Source organism: Rhinichthys klamathensis, unplaced genomic scaffold (assembly GCF_029890125.1).
Source record: "Rhinichthys klamathensis goyatoka isolate OS25496 unplaced genomic scaffold, OSU_Roscu_1.1 h1tg000401l_1, whole genome shotgun sequence".
Taxonomy (NCBI): domain Eukaryota; kingdom Metazoa; phylum Chordata; class Actinopteri; order Cypriniformes; family Leuciscidae; genus Rhinichthys; species Rhinichthys klamathensis.
The window spans coordinates 281,621-308,507 of record NW_026606902.1 but is presented as its reverse complement, the minus strand read 5'-3'; the positions used below and the strand labels follow the sequence as shown (position 1 = coordinate 308,507).

The 26,887-nt window shown below is 38.4% G+C and overlaps 1 protein-coding gene across 2 annotated transcripts in view; it reads right to left on the bottom strand.

The window, feature by feature from the left end:
• Positions 1 to 255: 255 nt before the first annotated feature.
• The window catches only part of kansl1b (KAT8 regulatory NSL complex subunit 1b), a 97,893-nt gene continuing 71,261 nt past the window's right edge, over positions 256 to 26,887 (bottom strand). For both annotated transcript variants that reach the window (XM_056234694.1, XM_056234693.1), the window contains exons 3-14: positions 18,684 to 18,825; positions 17,892 to 17,987; positions 17,327 to 17,439; positions 17,015 to 17,210; positions 10,869 to 11,028; positions 8,987 to 9,172; positions 5,664 to 5,831; positions 5,400 to 5,539; positions 5,196 to 5,314; positions 5,039 to 5,096; positions 887 to 999; positions 256 to 565 (exon numbers count right to left, since the gene is read on the bottom strand). In XM_056234694.1, the coding sequence (XP_056090669.1) occupies positions 289 to 565; positions 887 to 999; positions 5,039 to 5,096; positions 5,196 to 5,314; positions 5,400 to 5,539; positions 5,664 to 5,831; positions 8,987 to 9,172; positions 10,869 to 11,028; positions 17,015 to 17,210; positions 17,327 to 17,439; positions 17,892 to 17,987; positions 18,684 to 18,825 (1,768 nt within the window). In that variant the 3' untranslated portion in view covers positions 256 to 288. The remainder of the gene's footprint in view (positions 566 to 886; positions 1,000 to 5,038; positions 5,097 to 5,195; positions 5,315 to 5,399; positions 5,540 to 5,663; positions 5,832 to 8,986; positions 9,173 to 10,868; positions 11,029 to 17,014; positions 17,211 to 17,326; positions 17,440 to 17,891; positions 17,988 to 18,683; positions 18,826 to 26,887) is intronic.

Sequence of the window (26,887 nt, the reverse complement as noted above, 5' to 3'; positions counted from 1 at the left end):
GTCATAGTTGGGTAAACCTCAATAGTGGTGAATGGAAACTATGACAAATATATATTTTTTGCATTCATATTTGAAAAAAACAAACAAACAATAAAATTTCTATAACTTTAAAAAAACATTGCGAGATTGTTAAAATTTAGCATTAGCCATTGAATCAGAAACATTCATGTAGCCATGATAACTATTTTTATTTTTAATTTAATACTGAGGTGGTATAGTGTCGATGTACATTCGTTTTTTTTTTTTTATTAAATAAAACTAAATTTACATATTTAATAACTGATTATTTTAATAACCATGGGGGCCTACCATTTCCTCGCAGGTATCTGGGGTGGAGCAGCGCGTGTCCTCATTGGACAGCATCCGGTGGGAGTCTCTGGAGCCAGGCGTGTACAGGCCGGACAGCATCAGCATCTCCGGGCTGACGGGGCTGGAGGGAGACGCCACTGAGCTGTACTCGTGCAGCAGGTGGAAAGGCGCCGTGTCTGGAGATGAGGGCTGCGGCGTGGAGGGGTTGGTGCCGCACAGCAAGGGGGTTGTCCGTCCGTCCACAGACTTGTACGACCTGTGGAGAAAAAGACTGGCGCTGATTATCATGTAACTAACAGTGCGGCAGTGGTGAAATCAGTGTAATGCTTATTGCTTCAATGACTTCTCATTATAACATGTTGATGTAAGTGAACAGCCTGGTGTCATAATTCACTGCATTTATTATCTCTCGCATTTAAAACTGTCGGTTCTCTTTTTTGCACCTCATCTGCCATCATGAAGTGCAAAACTCAACGATCAGCCACATGTAGACAGCGGCAAAGTTGTTAACCAGGAGAAAAATCGCACTTATCCCTTAAAAGGGCTGAGCAAAGCAGTGCAAGTGGTGTTCCCTCACCTGCTGCCTCTTCTCATTGCGACGTTGCTGGCGGTCCAACTCCAGCGAGAGCGCTCCTGATCCTGATACGGAAGATGAAGCTCAGAGAATGTTACGTCAGAGAGATCCTCAACCTGAGAGAATGAGAGAAGATTATTGAATACATACACCAGGCAACATAGTATTTAGGGCTTCAGGCTATAAAAAAATTAAAGGTGGTCCTCAAATGAAACATTTTATGAGCTAAATGACAAATTTTGATTTGCTTAATAAAGAAGGTTGTTCAGAAGCACTTCAGTTCATTGAATGCAAATATTTAAATGTTTATTTTACCATTAAAAAATGTATTACAACAAAACATTTTGAATCTGAATTTTGCTCAGGTCTGACTCGGAACGAATGAGTTATTTTTTAATCAGTAATCAGACATTGTGTGGCAGTTTCCCCTTCCGGTCACAACACACACGTACTTTAGTTAGATTCAGATTGTTTTATTTAGTGCCATGTCAGCATCCAAGGCTATTTTCATGGCAAAAAATGAATTCCAAAACTACAAATATCATAAAATAAAAACCAAACAAACAAAAACAGCAAGTCATATGATATAAGATTTTTTAAAGGTGCCCAAGAATTTGAAATTGAATTTATCTTGGCATAGTTAAATAACAAGAGTTCAGTACATGGACATGACATACAGTGAGTCTCAAACACCATTGTTTTCTCCTCCTCATTTAAATTTCGTTTTTGAAAAACACCCCTGAAAAATAGGCGAATCTCCACATAACACCGACTATGACGCAACAGTCGGGATCATTAGTATGTACGCCTCCAAAAATGTGCATATGCCAGCCCTTGTTCAATGCCAGGCGAAACTGCGCAGCCGAATCATCGGAAGTTCTGCAGGTGAAGAAACAAGCAAGGATCATAGGGAAAATGGCAGATCATGGAAACAAATGTTATGTTCCAGGATGTGCAGGGGATGTGAGGACTTTTCATACCCTTCCCACAGAAAAGACACCACGGACTTATTTTCTAACCTGGGACAATATCAAGCAGACTTCTCTCAGCGTCTCATACTGAAGAAGGGGGCAATTCCAACTATATTCCCGCAAGCGAGAAGTAGTGATTTTATTAACGATAATTTACACTGTGTTATCTAGATCCAGCGCAAGATCCTAGTACAGTAACAAATAGCAAACTCCAAGTAACGAACATACATAACTAAATAGTATGACAAAGTATTTACGCTGAGGTTAATATTTCTTGCCTGTGTTGTCATATAAATCTACAAAACAATACTGTAGATACATATGTAAATTCGCTTTTGTCAAATAATTTTACCTTCGTCTATTTCATCAACAACACGTCAGGGGCTAACTACATTAGTTTAGTTGCTCACAGATAGTGTTAGCTCACTCGATCCTTCTAGCTAACGTCACATTCTCCACCACATAAGTTGAAGCGATATTTATTTGACAAGGCATCTAACGTTAGTCCATTTGTTTCACTGAGCCTGCAGTGAAACAGCCAATCAGAGCAGAACAACTCATTACTATTCATGACCCTTCCAAATAAGGTAAAAACAGACCATTTCATTCTAGGGCCAATTTCTAGAGTTGAAAATGGACCTGTAAAACCATATCTGGACATATATTAAATGCCATATTTTAAATGGCCTTAAATAAGCCAAATACCCTCTATGTAGATATCAGAGGCAAAATTTAAATATTATTTCAACACATTCTAGGGCACCTTTAAATTAACTTGTGATAAAAAACCTTTTCAGGCATAATCTTACTAAATAAGTCCTTAAGTGAGGTAACTTCATAAAAAAAAGCATTCTACTTGTATTAAGTCCAGGGCAATCTAATAAAATATGTTTAACTGTTAGGGGAATCTTACAAAACATGCATATAGTTGTGTCTTCACCTTTAAGCAAAAAAGCATGGGTCAAACTTGTATGACCTATACGACATCTGGAGAAGAGCACTTGATCAAGTCTAGTTTTAAGAGTGATAAAAAGTCTGTTTGTAATTTCCGGATGAATTTCATATAGCTTATTATTCTTGCACATATTCCACTCTTCTTGACACTTATTTAATATGTATCGATTAATAATCGGTCTAATATCTGAAGGATATTAGATAATATCTAATATCATTAACTTCCTGATTAAGAGCTTCCTTAGCAGCTGCATCAGCTCGTTCATTTCCTGAAAGTCCAACACGGCCTGGGACCCAGCAAAAGATAATACTGAAGAACTGATTTAGTAGATAATCCACTTTGGTTAAGATACAGTCCAGCAAAGGATGATCAATTTTTAAAGTGTCCATTCCTTTTAGGCAAGATTTAGAGTCTGTAAAAATTATAGAATCCTTTTGTTGTGTATTTTCAATATGTTCCAAAGCGAAAAAGTAAAGCACGTGCTTCAGCAGAGAAATTTGAGCACTGTTTTGGAATATTTGGAATGGTTTCTACATTCGAACCATCTGTGAATATAGGTACGTGAAAAGGGAATTGGTTTCTTATGTCCAAATATTGCTGTCTATATACATTTGGATGAGTCACTCCTTTCCTCTGATGAGCCAAATCCAAATTGATATTAGGCTTCTTTAACTTCCAGGGAGATATAGAACTAAATTGTATTTGGTTTAAAATGTTCAAATTTATATTTAAGTTCTCCAAATGTGGTTTAATACGAATACCGAAGGATCTGATGCTTTTAGGTTTGCTCTCATACAAGTGAGTAAATTGTGGGTTGAAGACCGTAGAATAGGCTGGATTGGTTTTATTTGCCTTTATCTTAACAGCATATTCGAGTGAGAGCTTTAATCTTCTATTTTGAAGTGAAGGTTCATTGGCTTCAATATACAAACTTTGCACTGGCGAAGTTCTAAATGCTCCCAAGGCAAGTCGTAAGCCCTGATGATGCACTGCCAGAAAATCATTTAAGCAGATGCTTGACTCGGAGTCATATATTATGCTTCCATAGTCCAGACGGGAACAGATTAATGTTCTGTAGAGTCTCAAAAGAACAATGTGATCTGCTCCCCATTTTGTTTTTGCCAATACTTTCACTATATTCATTAGGGGTGGGGGGAAAAAATCGATTCTTAGATGCATCGCAATGCGGACGATTCTGAATCGATTCACAAATGTCAAAAATCGATTTTCAAAAAAAAAATTAAATTTATATTTATAATAACGTAATACTGACAGAGCGCAAAAGACGGAGCTCTGAAGTGCGGAAGTGCAGTGGCCGGACCGTCTGTGGCGTGCACATAACAGAGACGCGATGGCTGAGTGCGAAATCCAAACACCCTCCGCGTTAAAAGCTGACGTGTGGAAATATTTTGGCTTCTATGAAGTTGAAGGGGGAAAGGAGCTGGACAAGAGCCACACTATTTGTAAGCTTTGTAGAATAAAACTGAAATATTTCGGAAACATGATGAAGCCATATGACACGTTTCCACCCAGAGGAAGAAAAACACTCGGCTGTAGGCTACCGGTCGTTGATATATTATTAATTTACTACAAGTATGCTGCTAGTTCAGGCACACATTTATTTTCCTGTTGGTTCTTTGCAATGTTAATAAAATATATTGTACGGTAATTCTTTATGGGTCATTACTTTTTACTTTTAAAGCAAAGTATTTATAGTCTCACACACACAAAAAAAGATTCAGATAATCGCTTTAGCATCGAATCGGAGCCCTCTGAATCGTAATCGAATCGAATCGTGAGGTGCCTAGAGATTCCCACCCCTAATATTCATAGCTTTAAGACACTTGGTTTTTAGTGAGTTCAAATGAGGAATGAAAGTTTTTTTGTTGTCAAATAGAAGACCTAAGTACTTCATTTCCTTAACAACATTATTCGGTTCTCTATTACTTTAGTTAAAAAAATATATATGTCGAAACTGCATATGGACACACAATTTTTCCTGACTGTCTAGATTTTAAATTAGTGTTGCACATTTGTTGTTACATTGCAACCATTTTAGTTCAAAACCTATTGAGCTGCCTGTCAAGAAAGCATTCTGAGGCATTATCGTCACATTCGAACCCTGCATACTTAGTGAAACAAACCTATAATACACTAAACTTCTAGGTAGGCGGCTTACAGTCTTGACAGCCTAAAATAACTGCTGGGTGACCAACAGCAAGGCCGTACCTCCATTGCATCGTCCTCTTCAGCTATTGGTTTTGCAAAAACGTCCACTTCTCGCCAACTACAATTAAAAAGCAAAAGGTAAAATAATCAGCAATTAAATCTTTGAAGATTCATGTGGCTAATAAACAGGTCTGGAAACTCAGTTTGTGTCTCTGACCTTGGGGTAAGGATCTCTTTATACTGTAGTTTCTCCACTCGGGTGGTGGCGGCCACAGACATGGGGATGACGATGTTATTGATGTCAAAAGGGCTCTCTCCTCTCCGTCTTCGAATAGTCTGTAAGAGTCACACACAGGCATAAGTAACTTGGTTCTCATGTGTTCATACAATCAGAGATGGAAAGCTTTCAAGAGCATCTTACAGAGGCGCTGCTGTTGAGGTGGAGGGGTGTGGAGGTCTCGGAGATCGATGGCTGTCTCATCAAGGGGCTGTTGGTGGGTGTGTTGAAAGCGGACAGAGATGGGCATGGACTCCCCATATCCATATATAACTTATTAGCATCTATAGAAAATCAAAGTGTGTTAAAGGACTGAACTCAATGTTGATTAAGAGAGAGACGAAAGCAAACAAGACTGCCATGAATAAAATAAAATGAATGAGAGGGAAAATGTAATGAAGAACGTACTTTCTGTGCGGTCCAGCGAGGGCTCACGAGGTCTCTTGCGGCTGTGGCTCCTGTCAAAAGAACTGCTCTGCCGGAAATGCTGGCGAGAGTCAAGTTTACTGGCACTCATCGGGATGTCTAACTGCTGCCGGGACACCTTCTCTGAGCGGACCTTATGATGCGACAAACCTGAGAGAAAGCAAACAGGAAGAGAAAATTAGAGAAAAATACAGTCAAGTATGAAAGGAAGAGAATGAAATAAGGGGTACATTTTATTACTTGTCAAATTAATATTTTTTTTATAATTCTCATTTATATATATATATATATATATATATATATATATATATATATATACACACACATACATACATATATACACATTACATTTGTTTTTATAACTTTTTAATCTTTATCTGTATTTTCGGGTTATTTTACATAATTTATGTATGAGATACACTGTTTTTGTTCAGCACTATTATTTACATATTTATTTCCCACCCCATTATACGGTTATCTGTTTAACATTCCCTTTTCAGTTACTCTGCATATTTTGTCTTTGCTTATATCTTTTTTGTTGTTGATTTGCTTTTTCTACTTTTAACTTCTCATTTAATCTGTACTGTTAACTTATTTTTTTTTATCTCTTATTTCTAATCTTTAATGTTATCCTTTCTTTGTCAGTATATGTCATCTTTAGGGGTGTACCGATACACGTATTCGTATTGAACCATTCGGTACGAGGCTTTCGGTTCGGTTTTCGGTATGCATTTTTAAACCGAACGGTTCGTTGGACCATTTTTCCTGCCGACCAAAATTTCGTTATTTCAAATGTAGGCGAGTCGCGCGTGGCAAGTGCGCTCATAATGTAAGAGATGCTGGTGTGGCCACAACATTGCCCAACATCAAATGGCAAATGTAATGTAAGCGGAACAAAACTGAGCTACTCGGTATTGTGTGGTTGACGGACCGTTTATCAGTTTGGACCAATGCAGCGCGAGCCGATCTTAATCAAGCAGCACTGTTACTACACACCGAAATCCAGTAAAGAAAAAAATTGAATTCGCCACTGAAGTAATAATATCGCTGCGAGATCTAGTGAGAAACATTCACATTTCTCCGTTATTAACGGATCAAACAGCGCTGACATGGAAACCAGGAAAAAACATTGTGCCATGAATGAACTAATCCGTGTCCACAGATCAGCAACATTCACCATGGATTTACTGTAGTAACACTACTAACTGTAACCATGGAAGTTTGACAGGAATCATAGGCTATAATGCTTTCAAGTAACATTACGTCGGTTTTATTTTGACATTATGAATACAATTACTGCCCTCAAATGTTAATCTGAACTAAAATAAACCTGTGTTTTATAACTACTACAATATTACATTTAATTTTGTCCAATGAGCTGTTTTGTTTTTTTGTATGCTCCTAAGAAAAAAGTCAAGTATAGCCCCATCATTGCTCAAAGTAAAAAAATATCATACTTTATGATGTTAGTTTTAATAAAACATATAATTAAAAAAATTAAATCAGGGAAATTTCTCTGGCATTTCTTTCTTTTTGCTGTATCGAAAACGTACCGAACCGTGACAAGTAGGGTTGGGTATCGGTTGGGTTTTATCCGATACCAGTACCTACTCGGTATTTTTTAAACTGTTCCGGTGCTTAAACGGTTCTTGAAACGGTACTTAAAAAAACGAAACCGCACACACTTTATCAAAAAATAATACCCTTTTATTTACAGGGCCAAACTGGACACAATATTAACTTAAATCTTTAAACAATATAAATACAAGTAACATATGGTAATAATAAAACCAATATAAAATACAAATTTTTACATTACATTTTACACATTTACATAATATCAAATAAAACAATATTGTATCAAACAATGTAATAATACTGGAGATTAATAGAGATTACTAGCAGAGCTGCCAACTCTCACGCATTGACCGTGAGACTCACGCAATTGACCCTTTTCACACGCTCACGCCACACATCCATTTTCTCACGCAGAGAAAAATCGGGGACAAAGAGGACACCGACAGACAAAACAGAGAAGGTTACTTTTGATATGGAACAAATCCACAGCTGTCAGATTCTGTCAATATTTTTACGAGATTCACACAATAAATAACGTTTTGGCTCTTTGAAATGTGACAGATCGCTGTAGGGCGTCAGTTCAAACGGCACGTGATACAGCAGCCTACAAATCCACTGCTTCTTAGCTACGCAGCGTTGAGTGAACCTATGAAAGAGAACATCTCTGGTTACTGGTGTAACCTATGTTCTCTCAATAGGGAACGAGACGCTGCCAAGCTCCTCGCGCTGCCAACCAGCTTCCTTTTTCGGCAGAGAAATCTGAGGAGCAGATGGCGCGCGCGCGCCAACATATGACGACGTAAGTGCGTCGAGGCGGCGCCCGCGCCATTAGCCAATGTATTGGCTTGATTCTATATGGGATTCAGACTATCGGCACACCCAGAGGGCGTTCTGACGCGTAATTTTACACGTGAAATGCAGCCAAACCTTGCGAGCAAGAGCGCGCTTGCGAGACAGAAGAGACTGTGCGTGTGTGTGTGCCTAATTAAGTCAGGCACCGAAATTGTCGTTCTTATTCGGTCTGGTTACTACCGTTTACGTCGGAACCCGTTCCCCTATTGGCACCAAGTTTCGGTACCCAACCCTAGTGACAAGTGTATCGTATCGAACCGTGAATTTTGTGAACCGTTACACCCCTAGTCATCTTTATTTTACGTAACTAATGTAAATAATTAATTGTCATGTCAAAATCTCAAACAATAAATTGCATTAAATAATACACAATAACCATTAATAGTAATTTCTTTATATAACATGTGACTCATTCAACTATACGCTACAGATCACTAAATCTTCAATAATTCATACCCATAACATGGGGTGTGTGTGTGTAAGCAACCGTGGCTGGACTTGTATGATGCCAGACATAACTGCTAAGTCACTGCAGAGAGCAGCTAATGATGACCAGACACTCACAGGTCACTTTAACTGCCCATAGGGGCGGTCACATTTAGACCAAATTTAGACTCTCCTAAAGGTGTAAGAATTTGCCTCCATTGGAGAAAACTCGGCTCTTGACATTTCAGACACTGAGGATGCAGGGAATTTTCTCTCATAATTTAGTAGACCGTCAGAGCAGTGGCCTAGGCGCCTAGAGCCTTGTTCATGTGCAGCCACCTGCATTTCCTATATATCCTTTGTATTTTCATGTCCATGAAAGTGCAGAAAATGCCCTTTAAGGCTAATAAATAAGATATTTCAGTGTCTTTTATTTTCTTCACACTTACGGACTGTGGAGGAGAGCAGAGAGTTGGCGAGCCTGTGCTTGTCTTTGGAGGAAGGGTCTGAGATGCGGCTACCCAAACACAACTTGTGCTTGAGCGAGATCTTCTTGATGGGCTTGATCTTCTCCAGAGGACGATTCTGCCAGTGTCCCTTCAGCACACGCTGCATATGGAGATTCATCATCACATCTGTGAAAAAAAAAAAAAAGTTCATAATTTTTGCACTGATTTTGGTTTTGCATTGTCAGAGACCTCAATCTTAGACCTTAATGTAATAACTTTCTACACCCCTGAAAGTCCTGGCCGACCTCAAGCCTTCTAATTTTCAATTCTCGCAACATTTTTCTTGTTGAATATCCTGTTTTACTTTAAATACATCAGATTGTGTAAGTAAAATGGGTTGTGACAGATTCATGCTGACTTTCTTTTCTTCTTTTTTTAAACATTGATGCCAATTTTATAGATGGGCCAGAAATTGAAATTATGGGAAAAAGAGGGTGGATTGGTATCAGGAAAGGCTATGAGTCAGACACAAACTTGTGCCGATTGTGTTACACGTACATATATATTTGCATTTATCCATCACACATTCAAATGGATTTTCCAGATTTTCAATGCATTTAAAGGGATACTCCACCCAAAAATGAACAGTTGTTTGGCACCATTGACTTCCATAGTAGAAAAAAAAAAAAATACTATGGAAGTCAATGGTGCCAAAGTTCCAATCGTTCTTCAAAATATCTTCCTTTGTGTTCATCAGAAGAAAGAAACTCATACAGGTTTGCAACAACTTGAGGGTGAGGAAATGATGACAGAATTTTCATTTTTGGGTGGAGTATCCCTTTAAGGAATACGTTTTATAATTAGGCAAGTTTATTTATATAGAACATTTCTTAAACAGTGGTAATTCAAATTGCTTCACATAAAAATGATTTCTAAAAATGAAATAAATTATTTTTTTTAAATGATAAAAAATAAAGATATAAAGAAAAGTTAAATAGAAAAAGATATATATTAAAATTAATATGAGAGACAAATGACAATTATGTGCATTCCATAGAAATCAAACCCAAAACACGGAGTTGCTAACTATTTGTCATAGCTTTTCATCCTTTGGCTACTGTAATAATGTGAATAGTGACTGACCTAATAGTCTGTAAACATCAATGACACAAAGTGTAGCACTCATGCGAGTAATTCTCCAAAAGCAGGAATCAGAGCTCGATTCTAGAATGCATCATACTTTGGTTCCTCTTCCTATTTCCCTCCATCTACTCGGGTTTCACCAGTGGTGTCACCTGCCTCTTCTACGCCCATTATTCATTTGCACAATAGACGGCAGATTAGAGGACAGCAGGCTCGTATTAATGAGGGAAAATACGTCTGTCTCAGTTAGTCGGATAAAGCTAGCCGCTACTGGCTCAGTTAACCAGAGTCAGGTTGCACTGCTCTTTAAAATGGTTATCACCGCTAAGGTCAGGCAGATGAATGCATGATCAGCTAATCTGACCAGCACAGGGAAGGATTGCTGATCTAAGATCAGCTCTTCAAATCAAAATGTTACTGAATTCGCAGACATGAAAAGCAAAAACAGTTCTGAGATCTCAGCACTAATGACCTGCTCCAAACCCAGAGCAGCCTGCAGGTTATTTTAAGAAGTGTCCAGAATAATTAACACTTAAATTAGCACCTAATTGTTATGCAGTAAAAAAAAAAAACGTATTAAAATTCATCCTTGAGGCAAACTGGGAAACAATAGGTGGAGGATAGATAGAGCTGCGCTAGTCATGTGCGATGCCGTCACTGTTTTTGTCCGTGTCTACGTACATGTTTGCATTTTGGAAAGAATGAAAGAAACATAAAGAGCCAGGGTACGCGTCCTCACCATCTGGAAAGGAGAGGATGGGGTGAATGCAGGGGTCGAACTGTGCCAGTCTGTCCAGTAGGGGGAGCTGATGCTGGGTGTCTGCAGGAGGGAGAGCACATCCACTGCACATCACACACTGAGTGTTCAGCTCACAGCCACAGCGAGGAGCCACTGACCTCTGAGTGTGACAGAGAACAACAAGGAGAAAAGTTAGTGTGTGTGTATGAAAAGTAATTATGGCGACCAGTCCATAAAAAGCAAACAAAACCCAACTGAAAACCCCCCCCCAACATATTAGCCTTGAATTCATATATGATATTCAGAATTCAGTAAATTATATCATAGAACTATAAATTAATTCTTAATGTATACTATGGTTAAAATTTTTATAATTTTATTCAGCAAGGATGTATTAAATTGACCAACTGTTACAGTAAAGACATTAATAATATTACAAATGTTTTCCATTTGAAATTTTCGATGGGCCAAAGAATCCAGACAAAATGTATCACGATTTTCACAAATATATTAAGCAGCACAACTGCTTTTAACATTGATAATAATAATAAATGTTTATTGGGCTCCAAATCATCCTATTAGCATGATTTCTGAAGGATCATGTAATGGTGAAATTTACCGTATTTTCCGCACTATACGGCGCACCGGATTATAGGGCGCACCTTCAATGAATGACCTATTTTAGAACATTTTTCATATATAGGGCGCACCGGATTATAAGGCGCATAAGATACTGCAGTCAAACGTTTGATTGGGCTTGCGTTATGCATCCACTAGATGTCAACAAATGTCAACAAAACAGTCAGATAAAGTCAAACTTTATTAAGCTTTCTGACAACTCCGTTCACTCCCATGGTAACGTTGTTCAAACGTTAAAGGAAAACTCCGGTCAATTTTAACATTGAGCTCATTTTTTGTAAATTTGTGCTGTCAGTACAGATAACAACGACAAAAACACAGTGTTATCCTCTTTTAAAAATTTGCACAACTGTTGACTTAAACGGGACAAGTTTTAAACCTGCTTTTAGCCTCTTAACAACCCTAATGTGTCATTACAAGTGCACAGCCATGTGAGTGAACACGGTGAATCTGACTGCAGTAAATGTGAAAGATATGAATAAAAATGATGTTTATTCAGCCAGCTCACATACCCGTATTTTCTTCCTGTTTTCGGTCGAAGTCCACAGTAGGCGATTGTCGAGTGCGTGCGCGCGGTCATTGGTAACTAAGCAACAGTGGAGACTCAGACTGTCAGCTGTCAGCCGATGACGGTGTTCTGAGAATATCAGCTCAAATGGATAGTTCATCCGAATCAGATGTTGAACACACGCGCGCGCGAACTCGACAATCAACTACTGTGGACTTCGGCCGAAAACAGGAAGTAAATACGGGTATGTGAGCCGGCTGAATAAAGAGATTATTCCTGCCTTCGTGAAAGCTCGGATCACAGTTGAGACTGATATATCAGCCCAGGCATCCACGATCCATTGGCAGATAGTGGCGTAAGTCGCCCGGCGCTGTCTCCCCGTCTTGGTGAACGTGTGTTCACCATCCATATATAAGGCGCTCCGGATTATAAGGCGCACTGTAGTTTTTTGAGAAAATTAAAGGCTTTTAAGTGCGCCTTATAGTGCGGAAAATACGGTAAGCGTTGACCTCAAAGGAATAAATTGAATTGTAAAATATATTAAACAAATATTATTTCACAATATTACTTTATTTACTGTAATTTTGAACAAATAAATTAAGCCTTGGTAAGTATAACTGTACGTACACACCGCCACCGACTTGAGCTTCCAAGGTTACCAGAAGTCATTAATTTTCAATGGAAGCTGGCTTCTCTCGGCTGCAGGGAGCGTCAAATCCACCGGCGTCGCGTTTTGAGCGACCAGAGCGTCAACCAGAAAGTTGAAAGTAGCTCAACTTTATGGTAATGAGCTATGACGCGGTTCAGCGGCAAGCGGCTGCAAACAGCCAGCAACCAATCGGAATATAGATGTCCTTCGCGCTGGCTGATTCCTGAGAAACATACGATGTAAACTTTCGTTCCTACCAAAACATTAGTTCCGAGAAAATGGAAGAGAAGCTAATCATCGCCGTTGCTGGGTTTCCTATCATTTATGATATGACGTTGTTTGCATATAGGGACCAGTTACAAAAGAACGAGGCATTGGAAATATTTACGAACGCTCGTTTTAAGCGGGAATGCAATTAATTTGCTCACGATAACACCGATTTAACCAATTTCACTAAATGCAAATAATAATAATAATAGCTAATTATTCTTGTTTTCCCCGAACAAATGTGCCCAAAACGGTTATAAAAATGCTGTCATTATAAAAGGTTTCTAGTGTCAATGTATTGCTTGTTTTTTCGGTTTACATTTCATGTTGTGACACTTCTCTTCTCCCATGATCGAACATAGAATGCTGCTACGTCAGAGCGGCCAAAGCGCCAAGAAGCATCCCCGTACTTTTTGACAAGCGTCCTTAACAGGACGGCCAGAGCTTCTTTGCAGCTCAAGCCGGCGGCGGTGTGTACGTAACAGTTAGAGATTTAAAAAATATTTTTAAAAATTTGACCTGCAGCAAACTTTTGAACGGTAGTGTAATTTATGTATTAAACGGAAAGTTCACCAAAACATTTAAATTCTGTCATCATTTACTCACCCTTGTGTTGTTACAAACCTGTAAGACTTTTATTAATCTTTCGAACACAAATGAAGATTTTTTTTTATAAAATCTGAGCCAGTTCAGTACGCTTCATTCACAGCTACGCAACTACCACTTTGACACTTCAAAAAGTTCATAAAGAGATCGTAAAACTAATCCATATGAATTGAGTAGTTTCGTCCACATTTTCTGAAGACATTGAATTTAGGCTTGATGACAAGAATTTTTTAATTTTGGGGTGAACTAAACCTTTAACAATTACTAACTGACAGAAATGTTTACCTACACTAAAACTTTGCAATTAATGTAAAATGACCTTTGAGGGATGAAAATGATGATCAGTTTTGGGAACAGATTTAGGACATCAACGAATAAGGCAAGACTAAACTGTTTGTTGTCTGTTTTGCTAAACTGGTAGATTTAAGACATTAAGGATCCGTGGACACTAGTGTTGCAAGGTGCACCGATACTTCAAAAGTATCGCGATACTCGGAAATTAAAAACTTCACGATACCTAAATTTATTAGTATCGATACTTCTAAGAATGACCGCGTTCCAGATTTGTAAGAGAGTATTGCATGTTGGTGTGTGTTGCACGCTTCCAGTGCCTCCCTATGGACGTCTGTGTTTTTCTCCTCATGCGCGTGTGACAGGGCGCGTGAACTGAACGAGCAGAGAGAGAGAGAGAGAGAGCGAGCGAGCCCCGGTCGCGCGCGCGCACTCTCTCTCTCTCTGCGGAGCCAGGCGAAAGTATAAACAAGGCTTCACCGTCTCAAAACTAAGCGCTGTCTTGCTCTCTCTCTCTCTCTCCCTCGCACATATTAATCAAAATAATTCGACACGATGGTAAGGTCGGGAGACTAAAGTTTCATGTGGAGCATTCGGAGTTTTTTTTTTTTGAATTACCGCTGGGTGTAAATTGTGGTAAAATACGTTGCCTTATCTTCTCTGAATCGTTCCGCACATTCAGCTGACATAAACCACACTTTAAATAAACGAAAAAAACTATCCAGTCATGAAATGTTTTCTGTGATGACAGTGGGATGTCCTAACCGCCTGGATAATCACACAACGCGCACACGTCCGATAATGACACGTCCAATTCGCGAACTAATGACTCATTTGAACCGATTCGTTTTAATGAATGGTTAAAACAACTGATCTGTCTGAATCGGTGTATAACTAATCGTTAACACTTTGTAATAAGAGTTCATTTATTACATAAATTACATAAAACAAATAAAAACACTTGTTTTTTCCCCCCGAAAAAGCATATGACTACTTTTTTCCACACAGTGCTATCATGAATCGATAAGAGAATCGTTAAAGAATCGGATCGATAAGCAGAATCGTCAGTGGCATTGATATTGATAAAATCTTATGTTTCTTATGATAACTGAGATAATGCTGCTCTAATTAATTTTTTATATTTTTCATATTTTGTTCAAATGGTTAATATAGCCTATCTGCTGTTCATATGTTCATTTATTAGTGTGTTATGATTGGAATGTTGTCCCAGTTTTAAAATAAAGCACAGCAATGATATTTGAGTGTTTCTCCCTTTTCAGGAAAAGTATCGAAAAAGTATCGAAATCGCAATTCTTGACTTGGTATCGGTATCGAAACAATAATTTTGGTATCGTGACAACACTAGTGGACACTACACTTTTTTGTGTGTCTGGCAGTAATCCCAGCTCCAACCTTGATAGGATCAAATGTGAATTTCATGAGTTTTGCAGAAAGAGCCTTTATATCAAAGCATCTATAGACTGTCATCAATTATGCTTTTTATTCATCTTAAATCCAGTCTTTCAAGTGACTTCCACTGTGATCTTGCTTTTGTTAATAAAATCTCAGGAGCATCAGCGACCAAAATTTAGTTCTGCCAGGGATCAGCCTTTCCCTTTGTTTCCATTTACAGGAGTCAACCTGATGCTCTCATACAAATCTCTGCAGCAGATGACCACACATGGATCCTGAGCCGCTCACACAGTTTTGCATGTGGCAGGTTCTCTAGCACTCATGTGTTCGTGTCATTAACCCAGAGCACAGCACTGGGTAGAAAGGGTTGCTATTGGCAACTGTGCCCGGTTTTTCCGAGCCTATTCAAACAAGAGTGCTTCACATTAGAGCAGGACAGTTTGTACAGGGACAATAATGTCTGCAATCACAGAAAACACATGGAATTACAGAACTGATCTTCTTTCTTGGTTGTAATGAAATGCAAATTAGTATTTCACGATCCATTTTAAACATTTCAACATCAAGTTTTTATATGTTGAACCTACTTTACTTACAATGAGATTAAGCTAAACAGTATGTTTCGGTCTTTGTCAGTGTTCAAACATAATGGTGTAAAATTTTAAAAGCCACTGCGTGTCTGCCTCTAACTGGGGTAGCGTTTATCTAGAGTGCTTGTTGTAACGTTAGGATTGGACTACATCAGTTAGCAGGTAGTTTATAACTGGCAGTGTGAGTGAATTTGGCTGTTAGTACATTGATGACACTGGCAGCATTTCTCATAACATTTCAAGAGCGCAGTCTCTGAATGACATCCAAGCGCTGTTATTTGTAATGGAGCTGAGATCGACTGGGGTTGCGCTTATTGTTTTAGCACATGCCTGCGCGTTCTCGCTCACAGTGGGCCTGTGTTATGGGAGGAATCGAGTTTTAAAGGCTGTTCAGAAAGCAAACAGATCTATAAAAGCAGTGCTAAGACTTTGAAGCTGTCTTATGAATGCAGCAAAATGCAAGTGTGAATAGGGCAGATATTGTCCCATCTTTCAGAGGACAGCTGCCTGTTGGACAGGGACTGTTAACACCATGTCATAACCAGGTGTGAGGCGATCAATGATAAAAGTTCTGGTTTCTATATAAATCCGAGTTTCTATCCTAACCAGCCAAACTAGTTTTCAAACTACATCCACTTGGCTTCTACTTCACATAGAAAAACCACTGAACCAAAATCCTGATCCTATATATTTAAACAATAAATATACTATTCATAGTAACTTAAAACACAATAAACGACAGTAGAGTCAGTTCTGGAGCAGCACTGTGATCTCTGTAACACTGCAGTTTCTGTGTCACCTCCATTTAATCTGTAACCTTTGCAAGAAGCCCGCAGGGACCTTAAGGAGCTCAGTGCATCTTCAGTAAAACACATCCACAGGTGACACTGAAAGAGCTGGTTTGTTCTGTCTCACACATCTCTCACTACAGCTTTCAAGGCCCATTCACACCAAGTGACCTTCTTCACTAAGAATCTGACACATCTTACTGCAAAGATCTGTCTGTTTTTATTCAGACTAAAGTGGGTTAAAATAAGTCAAATGTACATCCTTAGTGAATATTCTTAGTGAAACTATATTAGTTATGTGTCAAGTATTCATATCAGACTCAAGTGTGAACAGCCCTTTTTGCTCAAAACTACACCAGCCACTGGATCTTGAGAAGATGCACATATCTCCTTACCTTACGATTGAGACTGGTGAGCGAACCGGGCCGGAGGACCCTGCGTTTCCTGCATGAGAGCAGTGGCCGCGTGCGGGACGACACACATGTGTTGTCATGCACAGAGGAAGCCAGAGGGCCCAGCTCCAACTTCTGCTGAGACTCAGAGCAGCTCTGCTCGTCTGGGCTTGAGGTGACAGGGGAACCGGGTCGTAAGCTGGATGAAGAGAGGAAATAAGCATGAATGAACATGACAGTAAAATTCTTTTTGTAGTAAACTTTTTAATGTAGAGAAAAATAAAATAATGAATGCACCTTTAAATAATATCATACCTGTTGATAACACCATTGACCTGTCTCACAGGTCCACAGCTTTTCTTCAAGCCAGTTTCTGTGACGATGCCATTGGATGATACAGACACTTCCACTCCAACAGTATCATGCTCCTAAAAAGACAAAATAACAAAAACAAATGTGATGTTGGAAAGGACATCCCACCAATTTCCCCCCTGAGTTGGTCTGGATGAGTTGAATGGTATCTTGCTGCATTTCTTCACTACTCTGATTGAATGAAAAGGTCAGCAGCGCTTTGCATACAACAGACAAAGAGATCGAGTGTTTGCAGCCCCTATTCTCAATCCTCTAGCTCAACAATCCCAGCATTCTCCTAGGCTGTGCGTAGGCCCGTGTCATGGGCATCTTATCTGTTTGTATGAGAATAAACACACTAATGGGTCTTGGACTGTTTTATGGATTGATAAATGATTACCTGTAATCTAACAATAACAGTAAATAAATACATTGGTCTTGAATTATAGTTTAAACTAAGTTCAGGACTAGACTGGCTCTGTTGGTAGTTTATTTAATATGGTCATGTGTCTGTGTCTCCTGGCCTTACCCGTGCGACAGGGCAGGTAATGTTCTCTGTCCTTGAGTCACTGCTGTCCTCTGGTGCTGACTCACACACTGAGCTCACCCCAAGTACAACAGAGCCCTAGAAAACAAACAACCACACACAAATTATAGACCAAAGCTGGGAGACATTGCTTTTCCTCCTCTGTCTAAATCCTCAAATCTTTTTCTTTTAGATTTGCTAAGTCTAAAAGCACACAGCAGATCAAATGTTTATCTGTAGTAACTCACAAAAGATTGGCAATCTGATGGTACTGTTAATGTCACGCACTTCCTTTAATTCAAATAAACAACTTTTTGAAATCTGCATTGGCCAATCACATTCATTTGATCTAAAACAGCAATTTGAAAAATATTAGTCCAGTTTGAAAGAACTGTTTTCTATTTAATTTTTCTATACATTTCAGAAGTTTCACATCCAGTCAGAATGATTTTTAAATGCATCAATCACTTCACATGTCAGATAAAGACTTGATGATATTCTCCAAATTATATTTGAATCACACAGGGACAACAAGCTGGAGAAGCGCTTTAAAAAAAAAAAAAAAAACAGTGAGCTGAAGAAACATGAAACAACGATCCCACAAGAGTACAATTCACCACGGGAACCCGAGAGACAACCTGCGCTGCCAAGTTACCAGCGGAGACGGCACCTCCGCTGGGTTAAAACTTAAACTACACTAGTGATTCTGGGATAAACAGCATGAAGTGAACTTCCATGATTCAAAATTTTAAAAAAGCATGTGATAATGTACATGTTTTGTGTATCTGTGCACACCTTGCTGGAGCGTATTTGTCTGTAAATGTCGGTCTGTTGACGTATACGGTACTCCAGGTCTGAGACTTGGGCCTGTAGCCAGTTCCAGTGACTGATGATTGCAGCTCTGTCCACAGCATAACGGCCTTCTGCTCTCCTACATCTGGAAAACACACAGAAATAAACTGGTTACAATTTAGGACAACAGTTTAACAAACATTTTTCATTCATGTTTTAGGCACTATCTGTCAGTAAATAGCGTTCACACCGTGTTTTAGCTAAATGCACAAATGCATCCCATTGACCAGAGGTGGAAAGAGTAATAAAATATTCTACTCAAGTAAAAGTACTACTACTTCAATGAAATTTTACTTAAGTACAAGTAAAAGTACCGGTCTAAAAATCTACTCAAGTAAAAGTAAAAAGTAGCTCATTTAAAATTTACTCAGAGTAAAAGTTACTGAGTTACTTTTTTAACAGCGGGGGTGGGAATCCCCCGTGTAGCGTTGTATTAATGGTATGAGATTTTCACAGTATGATAACGTCTCCGAAAATATCACGGTTTACAGTATTAATCAATTATTAAAGGTGCTATATGTATTTTTTAGCTGCCTCTATCGGTGATGTTTCAGATTGCAACCAATTTTTACAAGAGCACTCATGCTCTTGCGCCTGCTCGAACACAAGAGCGAGCACTCATGGTACCGGCCACACTGAGACTTTCAACACACCGGAGAAAGCATCACACAACATGCTGGAAACTCATGTAAACTCCCACTGCAACGTTACAATAATGCTCCATGCTCGTACCATGATAACGTTACATGTGGTGTTATCTAGCATAAGGCATTTCACTAACTATTCGTGTATCTTTCACAATCAGGCAGCAATGTCAACATAGATGAATGTGATAACGAAAACGGTTAGTGAACTAGACTGAACAATTTCAGTGTAACAGTAAGATCGTAGGAAGTAGCATTACTGTACTGAACGTGTCTGGAAATGTGTATTATAAACAATATGATAGTAGTGGGATGAGTGACGTTAGACAGTAGATCTAGTACATAAAATAAAAGTTACATCCTAAAGCACCTACTTTTTGTTATCCTGGAACAGTCTTTTGTATTCATTTCATGTCTCATGTATGTTGTAGTTTACCTTGCTATTTCATTATAGTTTAACATTATTTCAGCATATCTGAAAACTTGTAATTTATCGCAATAAAAATAGCGGAGGTCTCTCCATAATTCAAACGCTCTGCCGATGTTGATCCGTGTTTTCGTCCTAAGTCGATCCGATTCACGTTTGGCCTGACGAGCTTCAGCAGATCATTTTTGTTTTGTTTTGTTTTTTATATTTTTGTGGAGTTTGTGTTGGAGTGTGTGTTGTGCTGGAGGCAGGTCGTTTGTTGGTGTTATCAGACTCCATGTCGTCAACTGCAGTGCCGTCGCATAGACTGCATATAAAGGAGAGAGGCTCGGGAGCGCATGCACGTCACATTCGATGGCTTTCGCAGAAAATCCGACCCAGAGACTTCACATAGAAATAGGAATACTGGCCTTCAGAGGTAATAGCAGAACCCGACAAGTGGATCATTGTAATGTGTGATTACAACCCCTTCACACACAGGCAATAAAAAAAGGATTCATTTTAGAAGAAAAGTTACATATAGCACCTTTAAATAAATAAACAGTATTATTAAATTATGGTTATTATTATTATTTTCATTAGTTAAAATGACAGTTAAATTAATGAAAACGGGGTTTTTTTTGTTGAACAAATGCTTTTACTATAACAAACTTGAAACCATTTGTTTGTTTTGTTTATTAAAATTTCAATAAAACATGTCTAATCAATTAAATTCAATAATTGATAATGAATTAGATTAACAACTTATTTTTAACATTAATAATTTATTAAATTGTTTAAGAATAATATAGTCCTATGAAATGTATTTTATTCAGAAAATTAATGTTTCTTTTTATGATTTAATCCAAATATATTATCAAAAATGGTGGTAATCAAATGTAAATTTAAACTTTGTGTCCTTTTATTTTTTGGGGAAGCGCTGCAAAAACAGATTTACTAAATTAAACCATGGACAAAAAAATATATATTCCTTTAAATAATGTTTAAATAAAATGTATTATTGTTGTTATCATTATTTTGAGAAGTTCGTTCTATTCTATGCCCAGAATTTCTCCTTAGTAAAATCGAACTTTTATTTTGACAGGTTGTAGTGAAGACCCGTTTCAAAGTGTATTTGACAATGGTTTTTCTCAAATAAAATTATGAAAATGCTCATAAGGCGTTCTCTCAGAGCAGCTCTGAAAATGTTCATGTATTCATGTCCTCAAATTGTTTGTGAGACGCTGAAAACACCATGAACGTCACGCGTACTTGAGTATGTAACGTTAGTAGACAAAGCGGCGCAGCTCAGCAGAACAAATAGGTTATATATTTACATAGCAGTATTTTTGTGCTTAAATATTCACAGACCATGTCGCGATTGGATTTATTGCACATTTCTACTTTCCATGTATTCATCCATCCATTATTTTGCGTGTTTTACGTGACATCTGCGTTATGTGAATAATTCCATTTTCATGACTGGATTCCGGGATTCCCTCTGCATCACGTAAGTCATTCGGCCTTAAGTTATAATCATCGGGACATACCTTTATCTGCAGGAGGATGGTGTCCTATGTATCCTCCTTTTGCAGCCACTTTGCGTCCACATTTTTTGCAAATTGGATATCTATCCTCGAGGACAACCACTCGTTTTTTCTACAAAGTATTTGCATACTTGCCATAATTCGCTTCATAAGAATTCGGGGGCGCATTCAGCCTCAGCTGGGTCTGCGTCACCTTTCTTGCGCGTTTGTTCTCCCGGCCCTCAGCCAATGCAGTAGTTTCCGGAGTGTGATTTTTTTTTTTCTCCCTTGTATTATTATTTTTTACTCAGTAACGGATATGATTTCAAATGTAGCGAAGTACAATACTTCAAACAAAACTTACTTAAGTAAAAGTAAAAGTACAGATTTTAAAAACTACTTAAAGTAGAAGTACACAAAAAAACTACTCAATTACGTAACGCGAGTAAATGTAATTCGTTACTTTCCACCTCTGCCATTGACTTTGCTTCTAAGATTCCAAATAAGATGAGCTAATTTGGTTTGAGTCATTTACAGATTATTTTCCTCACAATTTCCAATCCATTTTTCACTGCTAATACAGTCAATTAAACATTTTTTTTTTTAAAAGAAGTAAAAAAAAGTAAGGTGTAATGACAGTGTGAAAAACATCAAGTAACCTTTGTCTGATAGTTAGGGGTGTAACGGTACCCTCATGTCACGATTCGATACATATCACGACACTGAACTCACGATACAATATTATTGCGATACTCCAAGACATATGGTAAAAGGTTAACAACACATTTAAAATAATGTCGGCCACTTTTTACTGGTAACATCAGACATTTGGCATTATCAGGACCCACAAATATTACCCCATTGCATTATTATACATTATAATCAACATTTTATATATAGTAGTTTAATGTAGTACTTGCACTAAAACTCTGAAAACTTGAATTTTTTTCTCACACAGTAATTTTTATTTTGGGGGGACTATCCACGATACATATTGTCACTATCCACGATACATATTGTTGCATTTTTGTATTGCGATATATTGTGGCACGATATATTGTTACACCCCTACTGATAGTTATCGTCTCTCCACAGCACATGGTGACATGGAAGTGAGAAAACAAAACCGAGAAACAAAATCTGACAGGAAGTTAACCAAGAACATCAGTTCAATCCAAAACTTCCTCTAACTGTTTGTATGTGTGTGTGTGTGCAAGAATTTAGCAAGCCATTTGTCACAGACCATTCAAAAATTCACTTGATTTGTTCCCATTAAACCGTAATTTAGTCCACACAAATAATACAAATAAATAAATAATAACATAGGGTCAAGCACCATTTTGAAAATGCACTGAATAGGCCTCTGACCTCTTTACACTAACCCCAGTACAATCTTGCATAACCTCTGGTCTCTAAGCTCATGCAGTGAGGCAACATCAACAGAGTAAAGCCAGTGCACATAACAAAATAAAACGATTGCAAAACATGGGGAGAAATAAACAGCACCTTTTCATCTGAAGCACAATAACATGAGTCAAGATTTCCCTGAATCATAGAGAGAGAGAGAGACTTAAGAGATGAAAGTAAAAAAAAAAAAAAAAAAAACCATCACTGAAACCACAGCGGAGAATGATGAGAAGAGAAAGACTATTTTTGCTGAAACAAGACAAACATGCACACATCACTACTTTTTGTGTTTTCTTTTAACAGTCCAATAAGAACGCTCTTTACAGGCTGGCATTACACTCAGCTCTGCTTCAGAGGAGCCTGACAACAACAAAAGAACTACACTAGAGAATATCAAATCAATGAACTCAACCAACTACCCTTAGGATTTTTTTGTGTTTTTATCCTTCACTCTCAGATGTACACGGGGCCAACTTTTTAAGGTCGTGTTAGACTCGACTTAAATCACAAATTTGCAGTTCTTTTTCAATGGGAGACAGGCAGAAGGTATCAATGCTCATCAAGCTCATGTACAACAATCTGGCCACTTCAAGCACGACTGCTAGCACACACACCGGGCAGGACAAAAACATTTGTTTGTGTCCACCGCATGTCATTAAGCAATCATGCGTGACATTATTGACAACCAATAAAATGACATTTTCTTTTTATGTAGTCAACGAACCACACTGCAGCAAGGCACTAGTTATCGACAAATAGCATGCACGAAGTGTTTGTGAATGTTTTGAATGCTTGTTTTGTCAGTCAGGCAGTGCATGGGTCCTGACAGTACATTCACATTTTTACATTTAGTCATTTAGCAGACGCTTTTATCCAAAGCGACTTACAACTGAGGACTAAACCAAGCGAGTCATCGTGAAGAGGCAAAAACAACGCAAGAAGTGCTCAAAATACAAAGTTCAGACGTTGCTCGGAGTAGCATAAGCCAGATAAGCGAGGATTTAAAGGAAAAGGAAAGAATTTTTTTTTTTATGTTAAGTGCTCACGAAAGAGATGAGTTTTCAGTTGTCTTTTGAATGCTGTCAGGGATTCTGCATTCCGGATGAGGGTGGGCAGATCATTCCATAGTGACTTGAGCTATCACTACCAACACCTAAAGAAAGACCTTATTTTAGTAAGCATTATTTTATTTAGCATGCATGACTTGTTCTTAAAGTATCAGTACTTTAGACAATTACAATGCTCAATTGTATATTAGAGGCTGGAAAGATAACCGGCCCAGATAAGAGCCCACAATCTGTGATGGTGAGGAGATCGGGCAATGTGTCCGTGCTAAAGCCAAAACTTTCAGATTTTGCAGGAAATGTGGAAATAAATCACAATCTATTTCAAAGAGGCAGACAAAGACAAGTATGAGGCTCCTGTAAACATGCTATGACTCCCTGGAACAAGCTTAACAAACACCGTGACCAGTCATCGTCTTCTTTACTGGAATGCCATGTTTCCACTCTTGCCAGTTCAGATGAGTGTTTTGTATTTTGGGGCATTCAAAATGTTTCCACATGGGTTCAGGGTGGGGAGGGACAAAAACATTCTGTAATACACACAGTTGGCCACAAGAGGCAGCTTGTCAACATGAATGATTATGGAGCATGTTTGCTAGTAAAGAAAAATTTGACAAGATTTTCTGTCTAGGTACACAAAGCTTTTGAAATCGTAAGAGAACAAACTGAGCGACAAGTCTGATCTGAGTGAGCGTTTGTGGTGCAAAAAGATTGAATGTGTGCAGATGAGAGATTTCCTGACCTGTTGTCCTTAGAGGAAGCAGGAAACAAACAGGACAAGGCCACAAAATGATGAACATACACTATGTGACGATCAAAGGCAGAAAGCTACACACAGGCATTAAGATGTAATCAGAAAACTGATTTTGCAGGACGTGCATTTTAATTTTAACAATAACTACAATCTATTCTAAAGAGACCGACAAAGACAGGATTGAGGCTCCTATAAACATTCTGTGTGATGTCATTACAACACAAGCTACTAGGTTGGGTGTGAGTGAGGATAATTTGCATAGGCCAATATGATCTACAATATATCTCAATGGCCTACAATCCTTCAAATCAGCCACGTGTCAATGACTGATAGATGGCCGCTTTGACACATCATGCCCATGTAGAATAAATAAAAAGCAAAACAACTAAGTAGTATTAATTAAATTCAACTTTCCTCAAATGTTCAAAAAATATCAGAGGACAAGACCTTCAATTTGTCCCATCCAAACATCCTGTTCACAAGAAAATTGAAACAAAAACTGCATTAGTCAAGGGAATCTAAACAATAAAAATAAACAATTCGAATCAATAAACCCACAGGACTACTGCATTTTTAAAATATCAAATATGCTGTCACTTAGGGCTGGCCGGAATGACAATATATATGGTCCCTACGGTATCTTTAGAGATTTTGCTATATCGTGGTATGTAAATATATAGCACTACTGACACACCAGAGTGATGAAATGCATTAATGAGAATATAAAGAACGAGACGTGATTGATGTTAGAGTTATAAGTGCAATATACCCTAAAAAGTAACTCGATGCGGTGCTCGTGCTGACTGGCACAATGCCAAAGTGTGCGCAAAGAAAGCTGCCTCTCTCAGAAGGCGATCACAAATTTGGGACTTGATTTTAAAAAAATGTTAACCATAAACAATAAGCAGTGAAAAAGAACTCAATGCGGTGCACAGAAAGCTGCGTCTCTCTAGCCTGGCTCCGCCCTCCTACGCACTTCCGCTCAATTTTATTTTCCTTCAGTACTACGTCTGGGATTGTGCTGTAGACTTTGGTTTCCAGAAATAATTTTTTTACCGGTCCAATCAGCGAACAGAGGGAGTGGCTGAGAACGATGACGTTGATGTAGCGCGTCAGTTTGAGTTGGAGTTCAGTAATGGCAGCGGAGAAAGACGTGAGAAAATCTATTCGGTCCGTTGTTGCAAAACTGCCGAATATCCAGAAGTTAAAGCCGGAACAAGATCAATGTTTGCTAAGTGTTGTTGGTGGCCATGATTCGGGAAAAGTTTAATTTTCCAGCTCACTCCGCTAGTGGTGAATGAGTTAGCTAAGGCGAACGATAGGATGCAAAGCCGATAGTTGTTGTCGTCTCCTCTTGTTGCACTAATGGAGGACCAAGTGAGGGAGGCAGAAAGGTTAGGAGTTGGTGCTGGGCAGCTCGGCGTGCACGATGATCACTGTGTCACAGCATTTGCGGCAGATCCGAAACGACCGCAGCGGCGTATTGTTAATGATTACACCCAGCTTCGACAGTTGACTGAATACATCACTGTCATTAGTGTCAAATATACATTTAGAATTTAGAATTGTTCCTTGAACTCTTAAATTCGATGAACAAAACATGCAGCTCTCGTTGACAGACATCTTATTCTAAACATAATCCTCTGATCATTCGGACTTGTTTTTTTTTATTGCTTAAAACAATACACAAGTAATAACAGAAAACATAATACAAAAACAAACAAAAAATAATAATAAAAACAAAACAAAAATAAAACAGTAGGGGGATAATATAAAATAAACATGAACAAGTTAAGAGAATTACATGACACTGAAAAAAGGAAAATAATTACAAACAGATAATGTTTTTAAGGCTTTTTTTGTTCTCAGACAACTTAATTGAAAAGAGGTATTTTTAAAATTCTTTCACAAATATAAGAAAGAGAGGTTTAGCATTTAGATATTTAGATTTATGAATATGGAATTCGGACTTGTTCTTTCCAGCCGGTTTCGGCGCATGACATACGTCACGACCACACGTTAGCGATTGGCTAACGTGATCCTGAGTGACTCTGGGCAGATCCAATAGTTTTGAACTTTAACAGAGAACCCGCCTACAAGGAAGTAAACGTTTCCCAATGGAGCGAGGCCAGACTCTCTGTACAAATGAAATGTACGAGAGTCTGGTAGAACCAGGCTAGCGTCTCTCAGCATGTGAATGCAAATTCAGTTCTTTCACGTCTTATTGCATTTGAATGGTCGAATTACACACGTAATTATGTCAAAATGCACATCGTCTAGAGTATTCATGTAAACACAGCTGGAAGTAAACAGTTTGGTGTAAACCGGATGTGTATCAGTACAATG